Genomic DNA, 12,121 nt, shown 5'->3' on the forward strand with positions numbered 1-12,121 from the left:
TTGGTTTGTTTTGCAGCTGAATCAGTTCTCCAATCTCAGCTATGAGACTGGAGAAAGCTATGTCTTTTCTTCACTGATCCAAAAACCTCTTTGGAGACTGGGATCAAAGGTTCAAAACAAGTTGGGTCTTCTCTTGCTACACAGTAAGCAGCAGCAAAAAGGCTCTAAGAGTAATTTCTGATTTTGCAAATGTTTCTACTGATAAACATAAGTCAATTTATCAGCATTGGAAAACGTAAAGGAAAGGCCATCAAATGAGTCCAGAGAACATGAAGATAATGTGTTTTGAAGCTAAGGAATACTTTTGGTTTTCAGCAGTGCTGTTCTAACACGTTTAATTACAATTCTCCAAAACAATTCTCATCTAATGTGTTAAGTTTTTGGTGAGCAGCCAACATGAAATATAACTATGATACTCATCCATTTTAAAGACATCAAATATGTGTCCCTTTAACAGTAACAGCAACGAGGCAGATATAAACGTGACCTAATTATGGAAAAGCTTCAGGGCACTTGGTTTTATCCCCACATATAATTACAGTCAAATAACGGAAATGTACTGAAATCCAGAGTGTTGTTTTTTTCTGTCAACTCTATAATCTTATCTCAGATGAAACAAATTCCCAGTTACCTTCCCCCGACACACTGCCAAAAATGTAGCTCCATTGGACTTAGGACAGATGACTTTATCATAATAGGCATCAATCACCTAAAATATAAACAAGTTTAAGTAAGAGCAGGAAGGTTATTATCCTGTACTAACTAAATTTGACTTGTACACTTAAGATCTCAAAAGTGATTAATTTGGCTTAGTACAATTGTGTTTGCTTTCAACTAATTGCAAATGTGAGGACCCATTTTCTTAGCAAAACCTTTACACCACTGTGAAATCTAGAACACATCTGGGTAAGCATAAAAGATTAATGTCAGATACTTCTGATAAGGGGGTAAAACACGGACTGTCTTGTGTTTCTGCAGATCCTTAAGTAAAATTGGCAAACCAGGAAAGCAACTCACGGATATTATTTACTCTAAGAAGCAAACAGAAGGGCTATAAATAAACAGATGACACTGCACAATTCTTCAACGCTGGGAAAGCATGATGAGCTGGGAGGAAAAGTCCTGCAGAACATTAACAAACGGTGACTACTCAAGTGACAGCTTTCTAGCGGCTCGATTACTCAGCACATGTGTGTTTTAGCTGCTGTTACATCACCGGATTTAAATGAAGACTGTACCCTGCACAACCATCCAAGAGAGGACAGGAAGGATGCACAGAAGAATTACACTTCAGAGAAGCACTCAGAGTTTTAATTTCATCCTAGGATAAAAATTTGGGTGTTTCACACCTAAACACATCTTAGAGGAGGTATTTCAACATAAATACAGTTTCTGAAGTTGATAGAGGCATGTAATGCAAATAATCAACCTCTGAAAAGCTTCCTTTGTTCCTGGGTTCCACAAACATTGGCTTCACTTCTTCTATTCTTTTAGCAAAATCATGCTCCTGTTAAACAGACAAGGAACAGATCAGAGATGTCATGTCAAAGTGAGCACATACCAGAAGTGCCCACGAGAACAGAAATGCTCAGAAGTGGTCACTGCTTCCCCACTTCTACACCACTGCACTCCAGCGTACTGAGATCAAAATAAAAGAAGCCTGACCAGATTTTATAACTTAGTTATTAGCGAAGGATTTTTCATACAATCCCAAAATGGCTTGGGTTGGAAGGGATCTTTAAGATCATCTTAAGTTCCAACCCCCTGCCATGAGTATGGAACCTTCCACTAGAAGGTTTTTAATTACCATGGTTAAATAGCATAACTACAAACTGTCCAGTGTGTGTAACCAAACCACCCAATAAAGGCAGAGCAATAAACATACTCTCCAGTATTCCAGGCTCTTATCCATGACAGGATACGATGGGAAGAACACCAACAGCCCATGTGGTACAACTCGCACAATGTTACCTGCAACGAGACAAACAAGTGTGTAGCTGAGGACTTTTTCATCCTGGGATGGAGAATCCAGACTGGAGAGGAAAAACAACAGAAACAAGACAAGAAATTGCACTAATTTCATGTGATCCTTAATTGCTCTGCAAATGGCCCTTGGCTGCATCACCTCTAATTTTCTAGTTTCTGTCACCTTCCGTGTTTAGGAATCACATTTTTGACCCAAACACAAACTCCTGACAATAAAAATTTACTCCTGACTTGGAAACATTAAGCCAGGGACTCAAACTCATTTTTGTGTGCTATCACAGCAGCCAGTTGCCTGAGCAAACACAAGTACACAAAACCAAACAGCATTCAGATCTGCACTGTGATCTTTTACCTTCCTGTTATTGCACCTTCTTTAGTATTGCTCTTTTTAGATTTCTAAAAACTGTGGTCATCAACTCATTTCTGAAATCCACACACTCCACTTACCAATTGTTTTTCCCAAAGAAGACAAATAATCCTCTGAAAACCTACAAAGAAGAAAAATCAAGTAACATCACTGTAGTTCCTTTTCTATGTTTTTCATACACATCTAAATATCATAATCATCTAAAACCTAAAATAGCATATCCAGACTCCCAATTGCTCTCCTTCCTGTGGCAGGTACCCATACCAAGGACAAAAATTAGTAATACCTTGACTACACTTTACTAATACTATGAAATATTCCTATTACTAAGCACAGATCATCTAAACTTCAATACTTTCAAAATGCACAAATAGAAATGGGAAGCCATATGAGTTTTATGATTAATACTAACAACATAAAAGTGAGAGTTCTGCCAGAGAAGTCTACAATGCTGCCAAGCCTGTTAATGTTAAAACTATTTAAAATAATTATTGATCAACTAGGTGTGGTTGCTACAGGGCAAAAAGGGTGAATTTGGTTACTGTGGTTATTATTTACTCATAGTAAATCTCTTCATCTTCAACTGAAAAGCCCTGCTCTCCAATGAGCCATATTTATGTTCTTCCAGCCCTGACTGAAAACTCACCTGTTCTCTCATGTCTTTAGGTTTCTTTTGCTGCCCTGTACTTCTGTGTACTGCTTTCCCAGAAAAAATTATACATGCAGGGAAAAAACCTAACATAGATGTTTTTATAGCCCTACAAACACCAGTATCACCATACAGATGTTGCCAAAACACAGTGAACTCTGTGAATTCCCTTCTTCCAAAAAAATCCTTGTTCTAGCCCTTAGGGGGGGGTGGAATCCTCAACCTTCCCTTTTTAAAGGACAATATCTTCAACAGAAATAAACTGAAATGGCACGTTAAACTTCTGAAGATGACAAATGCAGCCTGAGGTTTTTTCAGACTACAGCTTCTCTGTAAAGATCCATTACAGATGTCGAGTCCCCTTCCAGTTCTGTGGAACATCTGGCCTTCTCTGCCAGCAGCAGAAACACTGTCTGCTCTGAACAGCACAAAGACAGAGGCAAAATGATGGAAGACCAGAGAAAAGTAAGAAAAACTATGAACAAAAGCTTGACAAACATTTGGATATGTTTTCCTTAAGAAGGCAACACAGAGCTGAAAGAGAGACTGGTTATGGTGAGAAGCTTTAAATATAAAAATAGTTGTGGCAAACATGTTTCAGTCAATTAAGTCTTCAGCTAAGAAATTTAGGATGGGGTTCCATGTCTGTGAGGGTGACTGCTCTGTAAGAGACAGGGTTGTGGGTGAAAGTCCAAGCTGAGGTTGGCCAGGGCCAATAAGGACTATCAGTGCCTCGACATCTGACCCATTCCAGACCTAAAGTTCTAAATTCTAAATTTTCAGTAGTAGCAGTTAAAGGGTGTTGTTATTCAGCACAGTGTTTATCCAAGAAAAGCACTACAGAGACCCCCTTACTTCACTAGCATCCTCCTGTAAGCAGAACCCGAAATGCTGGAACCCAGAATTTCAAAGCAGAATTCCACATGGAAGTTCATTACCTTCTTTCATAGTTAGAAGTAAGCACAGCTCCATCAGGTCCTTTCGGAATGATCCCAACCCAGAGCTGGTGTTTATCGATAACATGAGGATTCTCCAAGCAAACAGGAAAAGGGCTAAAGAAACACAAAGGGAAGATCCCAGTCATACTCATTGTGATTCCCTACAGGCTACCAGTTCCAGAACCACAGACTGTTTTGGGTTGGAAGGGATCTCAAAGCTCATCTCGTTCCAAGCCCCTCCCATGGGCAGGGACACCTTCCACTATCCCAGGCTGCTCCAAGCCCCATCCAATTTGGCTGTGGACACTTCCAGGGATGGGGCATCCACAGCTTTTCTGGAAAAACACTCAAAAACCCTGAAATAAAACCTAAAGTCACGAGAGCAGATTTGCACTTTCAGGAATGGCACTGTTCCCACATCTAGGTACTCACATCTGCATTTCCATTGTAAATGATGAGAGGGGGGAGAGAGTCCCACTTGTGAGGATAATTGTCCTGACTCCCTGTCGAACGAGCTCATGCATGCTGTAGCCAGGGCTGAAACACCAATAGCTTAAAGTCTTTCCTATATCAAACAAAGAGAAAACATTAGGAAGCAAGTCTACGTGGGAAAATTAGCATATGGCACATTGCATATGAACTTCTGAAAGCAAAACGGGCAGCATTTGAAGGTAAAATTCCAGATCTGTGGTATGTTCTGCTTTGGTCCTTCCCAGATTTAATTACTATTCATTAAAAGGTCATTGCTCCCTCATAATATACTAATACAAGAAAATATCTCCAACCCTTCACTTGCTTGGAAAAGAACCCTTTCTCCATGAGGAGTTTCCAATGGCTATAAACCTTCCATCTAAACTTTCCACTTTCCCCACAGGTGACTGCCAAACCTTTCAGCTCAAATCTCCTGTGGGATGTGGATATGCAGTAAGTGTGACACTGGAAATCTGGCATACTGCAAGTTATCAACAGAAAGAATATAAAGAAACACAGATAAATCACACCAATCATTTATATCACTGCTCAGCTTAAGAGTTGTACCACTGTTGGCCTTGCTGAAAACTTCGCACCAGCTTCTCAGAGACACGGGAACAGGGGAAGGAAACAAATATCTAGGTCAAGAACAAGAGCAGCCAAATAAAACATGAGTTTTTGTTTCTGATTCCATTCTGTATGATTAGTTTCAGTGGAAAAAAAAATAAATACCTACATCCAAGTATCTGGGCATGTCTTTGAAATTTACACACTTCACTCCAAGCCTGTATTTCCAAAAAAAAGTTGACGTTTTCAGGAAATCCCCATTAATATCTGTCCAGTGAGTCACTTACTGCTTTGAATTACAAGAGAATATCTATTCTTAGCTAAAGTTTTGCCCTTCCATCTCATTTGGGCAAACCCATACAGACAATGCCCAAATTCTAGAAAAATCACATTCCAAAATTTAGCAAGCTTTGTATCTCTTTAAATCACACTAAGAATTGGTGCAAATCAGCTTGGATCTGTATGTGGACAGGCCAAAAAGTATCCACAGACAAGAGCAAACTCACGTCAGGAGCCCAAGAAATTCCAGCATAAAAGCAAACTGGGCCAATATGGGATGGCCCGGAAGAAGACACCAACCACTCACATTTCCCTCATCAGTGCTCAGCTGGAAACAAATTTCTCTAACACAGCATGATGGCTGCCAGACACCAGTTATCCAGTTCCTGGAGAGCTTGGGATTGCAGTACATTTTTAGTCAGCTGTGTTGCAGTTATGTCTTTAAGTTTAACAATATTAAATCCATTTTAAAGGTCCCATTTGCCAGAAGGAAGTGTTGGGTGTCACACAAAGCAGATCCCTGCAGCAGTTCTTTCCATTCCTGGTACAAGGACAGCTAAATCCAAGGAGAAATGGCTTGCTAATACTTTGCAACACGGTGATTTAGAGCAAACCAAGAGTAAGGGTGTTTTATCCTAATGTAAAACTGCAACAGTTCAATATTGGTGACATAAAGCAGCATCTGTGCATAGATGGCTCGGGCAGGAATCTCATCAGCCATCCCAAGCTATGCCTCTTCTCCTCACCAATTGCAGTTTGTAGAGAACGATGCTTGAGTGGATAATTTCCACCAAATCATTGGAAAACAGCTATCCTTAAATGTTTAAACTATTTCTATACCATTAACTATATCACCACAGGAAACCAGAGACTTGATCAGTCATGTCTGGCCTCTGCTAGGCTTGCACATAGCACAAGTCTCAACAAGCTCAGGTCTGTTGCACATGTACTTGTAAATACGGTTTTTATTTGAAAAGCAAATATATCAGAATGCATCTTCTAAGTCACAGAATTCTCTGACTGCTTTGTATTTTTGTGTACAAATCCTCCAAATTATGCAATAAACTCAAAGTGTCTGTAGTAGCCTTTTCCTGAACAGATCTTTAACTAAATCTACTTAAATTTATTCCCGTAACTTTAAACTCCAATTGAGCAACACCTCAGGAAAACATCTGCAGATAACCAAACAGTACTAAATTTGTGGAAACGTTTAAGGGGATGTTACGTGCAAAACCATTAAATTTGTGGAAATTCATTCTTTGAAAACCGTTACTTTTGTCCTTAAAATAAAAGGACTTCTGTGAAACACATATTACTGAGCACTTAACTAAGTTGATAGTTATGAGGCAAAGTATGTACAAAGATCCTTGGAGAATGTTCTGTTAAGAAAGCACAGGTAAAGGGATCTGTATTTCTCTTCTCCAATCAGAAAACCTTTTGTTTTCCATCTAATTATTAAAAAAATATATTAAAAAATGAATGCTGAAGTCCAACAAAGCCAAGCTCGGTGCAGCTTTATAGGAGGCTTAGTATAAACTTTGATTCAGAAACCAAGTTTCTTTTCTTCTAAATATGTTGTTTTGAAGCATGGCTATATTGAGGTTGTTCCAGATCCCAAGTTATGCAGAGCATAAGGAACAAAACAGGTGGGAAGAGAGAGACAAGGAGAGGGAGAAATCTCAACAGAACAAGTACTGAAAAGTATAGTTAAGGCTGAAACTATCAAGAACGACAACACGCTCTGAAGAACTTAGGAAGTTGCTCAAAGTAGGTCTTCCCAGAGAAGGCAACAGTGCCCCAAGGCATGGCATTTTATGGCAAAGAATTCACATGATCTGGCCAAGATCCCTGTTAAATCACTGCAGAGCTTGAGAATGAGCCAACCAATTGTAACACCTCCACAATGAGTCATTTCAACAGAGAACATTCATGGAGTTTACTCTTTTGATACCTTTGACACACTTTTTCAGCATCGTAGCTATACGTGAGTCTCCTTCTTGTAAAAACATGGTTACAGGCCTTATTCAACACTAATTTTGTGTTTAGCACAACAGTTATGCAGAGAAATACAGCTGGTATGAGGAGAACAGAACATGTCATAAACCTCAGAATCAATCCTGAAGGAGGGTTTCCCATTCTTGGGCTGCTCTGAAGATTTTCTCTACACCAATAAAACCAACCATTCCATCATGGAGATTATTTTCTTTCACTGGAATAATTGCCCAAGAAGAACTCCAGCAGTTCACAAAGCACCAAGGAATTTTTACACTGAGATGGTTTATGTCACCTCACCTTTAGAAGTAATTATAAAAGTAAAAAGCACCTCCCCAGCTTATCATATCCACAATGGAGCTGTGCTTGTTTTCTTTTATTTGCACCAGAAAGGAGCAGTTAAGGAGTTTTCAATTCAGCTTTTGCATGAACCTCCCCAAGATCAGTCCTGTACCTTGTTTTTTTGAAGATGGTGAATTCCAGACATCTGTCTTTTGTTTCTTTTTCTGATTACTGTTATCCACATGAATATGTACCTGAAAGAAAATAAAAAACATTTCTAGAAATGGCTACAAAAAGGAACTTGCAGTTCATCCTTCAAAAAAGCCAGTCCATCTTAAGAATAATTAACGTAATTAGTGTCACTCTTACACTGTTACTAAGGCTGTATTATTTCCTCTTTCCTGTTTTGCTTCCAGTGTTTCATAACTTTCTAAGAACCAAAAAAGTTCATTCAACCAGTCATTCTGAGTCAGATTATGAGAGTGGCTTTGAGCAGAAACAAAGAACCTCATTACTTGGGTATTTCCACCAGCATAAAACATGCAGGCTAGAAATAAAATACTATTCTGGACTTGCTTCATTTGGCAACCAAAATAGCATCAAGTTTTAAACTTAATATGATATCTAGAAAAAGATCTGTTCCTTACATTCATTATAGCAGCACAGCCCATAAGTTCTAAACTCTGAATAAACTGTAACGACTTCGGGGAAGGAGGTTCAGTGGTTCTGTTGAACTTGCTTGGCAATGGGCTAAACTAGAAAGAACAGATTACTGGAAGAACACAACAATTCTTGCATAATATGCAGTATCAAAGTTTTCAGAAATTCACATTTGCTGCGCTTTCCTAATTTCATTTTAGTTTCTTCAAAAATTGCTGTGTAGCTCCCTTCTCAGAATCTGAACTAAATATAGTTCCTTTGGTGGGGTTTTTTTGTTCTGGTTTTTTTTTCCCTTCCTGTAATTAATATCATCATTTGCTACACTGTCCACATCCTTCTGAATCTTGGATACACTAAGCACAGGGATGAAATAGCAGAGAGGAAAAATGCAGCACACAAAAAATCCCATACCTTGTAATATTTAGATATTGCCTGATGTGGAAGGAAACCTGTTGTGCTGCCTTCTGGGGGATCGATGTTGAACACTGTCTGCAAAATGGAGGTGAACAGAATCACAGAATCATTGAGGCTGGGAAACACCTCCAAGACCATCGAGAGAAACCTGTGACCGACCCCCACAGCACCAACCAGACCAGAGCACCGAGTGCCACATCCAGCCTTCCCTTGAACCCCTCCAGGGATGGTGATTCCACCACCTCCCTGGGCACTCTGTTCCAATGCATGACTGCCCCTTCTGTGAAAAAATTCCTCAGTTTTTCCTGATGTCCGACCTGAGCCTCCCCTGGCACAGCTTAAAGCTGTTTCCTTTTGTCCTGTCCCTTGTTCCCTGGGAGCAGAGCCCGACCCCCCCCGGCTCCCCTCTCCTGTCAGGGAGTTGTAGAGAGTGAGAATGTCCCCCCTGAGCCTCCTTCTCTCCAGGCTGAGCCTCCCCAGCTCCCTCAGCTGCTCCAGACTCTTCCCCAGCTTCGTTCCCTCTTCTGGACCTCCAGGCCTCCAATATCCTTCTTGCCACAAGGAGGCCCAGAACTGGACACAACACTTGAGGTGAGGCCTCACCATTGCCCAGCAGAGAGGAACAATCACCTCCTTGGTCCTGCTGGCCACACTATTTTTGATACATATATATTTTTGATTTTTGCTTCCAGCAAAATCCCAAATGTGTTTTTGCACTGAGAAGTATCTTCACAAAAGTTACTGCTGTGATAACTTTAAATATAGCTCCTTGCTTCTGCTATTTAATAAGACAGAGATTCTTGAATAAATAAGGTTTTCACAGGCGACTCCTGCTAACCACATGGCTCTCTCATTGTTCTAAAAATACAAGCCAATATCTGAATATATTCAAACTATACAAATGACAGTATTATCATTCACACTGTTCATGACTCTAGCTGTGGATAAATGAACACATTCACAAGATCACAGTCACAACTGAGCATAAAAGAACTCTTTCCATTCCTTCAGACCAAAATGTCATCTGTGATACTCAACCCTAATAACACTCTGCTTAGAAAAACAATCAAGTTGTAATCATATTTAACTGTCTATTAAATTAAAAGTTTCTATCAACAGTTGTGCTTTTTCCCCTTTCCCATATGTGATGTCTCAGGACAACAGATGATGTTGTTTCAAACATATGACATTCCAGTTCAACTTCAATGACAACAGCTGTGGTTCTCAAATATTTATAACCCCTGTTAATTTTTCTAAACAAAATTTCTTCAGACATTTAAAAGGAATTACCCACACTCATAATAATATCAGCTATTTGAAACAAGAAAGATGTTCTCCACCAGCGGGGGAAAAAAAATACAATTCCTGGAAATATTTACTTCTGAAAAATAGCCAAAGATATGGTGATTTTGGTAAGTGTTCTTCAAAAAGGAAGAAAAAAATTGACTACTAATTGAAACAAGTTGATGATAAACTAAGACTCAAAGACAAGGCTCTGCAAGCAGCAAGCACTGTGTTTAACCAACGAAAACTCTGTCCTGGTCCTACTTTAAAATATCTCAGGATAGCAAATTATCCCATGGCAGATCATTTGCAGTGACTGTCCACGTGCATGTCCTCAGCAGCAGAAAAGGGATCTGAGCTTTCTCTTCCAAATTCAAGTCACTATCCACAGCTTAAAAGAGCACACCCAGACAATTATCCCCAGACCTGTAGCACAGGTCACTGGGATCAGGAGACCTCGCTCCTACTTCTGGATTTTCTCATCTCTCAGCTTTGAATCTCTGAGAAACCAATTTAAATTAGGCACAACCTCACCTTGCCCTCAGAACAGTGACATCACCACCCAGTATAAATCATTTTGGTACCAGCATACACAAATTGCTATTACTGTATCAGAACATACATAAAGGTTTTGTTTAGCCACTCATAAAAAAATTAAATCCTGTGTATGCCACTGTAAATACACCCTCACAAACATCCATCCATTCAGAGTTCAGTATTGCAAATCTACCAGGATCATTTAAAACACAGACAGGTAGCTTGTCTTTATTATGCAGGTTTGCAAACTTTGAATATATTTCTTCATTTTTAGTTTTAAACGGGGTGTTATTCCCTGGTGCCCCTCTGGACACATATGTTGGACAGGCCACTGGCCCACTGTACTCCCTAATTTTATGGGGCTCAGAATTTTCATAATCAAAGTTTTGGAAGTGCACACTAGGGAGAGGACTGAAAGCATTATGTGGGTACCCACAGGTGTCACATTCGGTTCCTGCAGCACTGAAAAGACTTTTGTTTTAGTGATCTCTTAAGTTAATAATTAAATGAAAAAAAAAATGCAGTTAAATTATCTTTTGTTTGCTTTTTATCCTTAGCCTGTCCTGTTATTTCATGAGAAGGTCTCGTATTCTGAAATGCTGCTGCTAAAAAGCAAAGAGCTCAATAACCCAGCTCCACCTGGTGGAGGCTAAATCCAGGCTAGTTTAAATCCAGCATCTCCAAAAGGAGAGACCAGAAATGCAGAAGAACAACCTGTGTAAAAATCACATTGGACCATCCCATCAGGCAGCAGCTTTCTCCTCAAAAACTATAGACTTGTACCACTGCACAAGTGTACACACCATCAAAAATAAAATGGATCCAATGCCTTTCTACACCTTTTAAACCAACTCTTCTATCCTTCTGATGTTTATAGAGGACACATTAATTATTTACCTGGATAATATCTGAGAGTTTATGCAATCCAGATGTATTGATAAATATCCCAGTACCTGGAGACAGAAACACACAATTCTTACAATACAAATATACATCCTCTTGTATATATCCACATCTTATCCGAGCAGCTCAACATGCTGAATACAAAGCCTTGAAACTATTATCTGAACAAACAAACGATTTCAAGTTTTTCATCATTATTCAAGATGCAAGGAGAAACATAAAACTGGCATTGCACGCCAGGAAAATTGTAACACACTGGGAAACTGTCATCTGAGAAAATTACATAAACTTCTTAAGGCTCCTCTAGACTAAAAATTGGATAGGAGCTAATCAAAACCAAGATAAACACATTTAAAGTTTGGTTACTTTTTTCAAAAGCTCACGTATCTTATATCAGTGTCATGGAAAAAAGAACAGAAAACTGACTGGTCCATTATGCAGAGAGAAAATTAACCTTTGCTAAAAAAACCTTGCTAAAAACCTTTGCTCCAGCTATAAATAGCCCTTCCCAATCAGCTCTAGTGTGCTTGAAACGGTGATTAGAGGAGCAGCTAAAGGAACATATGAAATACATGGGTGGTGGAGATTTGAGAGCAGAAATGATCAACAGATGCACCTGTCAAACAGCCTAAAAGGACAAAGATGCTGGGGAAAGAAAAAGGAAGGATAGATGTGTTGTCCTAGGATGCACTTGCAGAACTGGCAGTCTATTCTAGTCCCTTCAATGTTTTTTTCTGAAGAGTCTGCTAGTAAGAAGTAACTCATTTTCTTAACACATGTAGAAGTTGGAGA

At 39.4% G+C, this 12,121-nt stretch overlaps 1 protein-coding gene across 2 annotated transcripts in view; it reads right to left on the reverse strand.

Annotated features, from left to right (window-relative positions):
* Positions 1-12,121, reverse strand: part of RTEL1 (regulator of telomere elongation helicase 1) — a 44,563-nt gene that overhangs the window by 22,865 nt on the left and 9,577 nt on the right. For both annotated transcript variants that reach the window (XM_051802867.1, XM_051802866.1), the window contains exons 14-22: positions 11,324-11,379; positions 8,603-8,680; positions 7,704-7,785; positions 4,373-4,505; positions 3,941-4,054; positions 2,434-2,474; positions 1,886-1,971; positions 1,430-1,507; positions 632-709 (exon numbers count right to left, since the gene is read on the reverse strand). In XM_051802867.1, the coding sequence (XP_051658827.1) occupies positions 632-709; positions 1,430-1,507; positions 1,886-1,971; positions 2,434-2,474; positions 3,941-4,054; positions 4,373-4,505; positions 7,704-7,785; positions 8,603-8,680; positions 11,324-11,379 (746 nt within the window). The remainder of the gene's footprint in view (positions 1-631; positions 710-1,429; positions 1,508-1,885; positions 1,972-2,433; positions 2,475-3,940; positions 4,055-4,372; positions 4,506-7,703; positions 7,786-8,602; positions 8,681-11,323; positions 11,380-12,121) is intronic.

Source organism: Manacus candei, unplaced genomic scaffold (assembly GCF_025592945.1).
Source record: "Manacus candei isolate 608988 ecotype Guabito, Panama unplaced genomic scaffold, ASM2559294v1 h1tg000057l, whole genome shotgun sequence".
NCBI lineage: Eukaryota > Metazoa > Chordata > Aves > Passeriformes > Pipridae > Manacus > Manacus candei.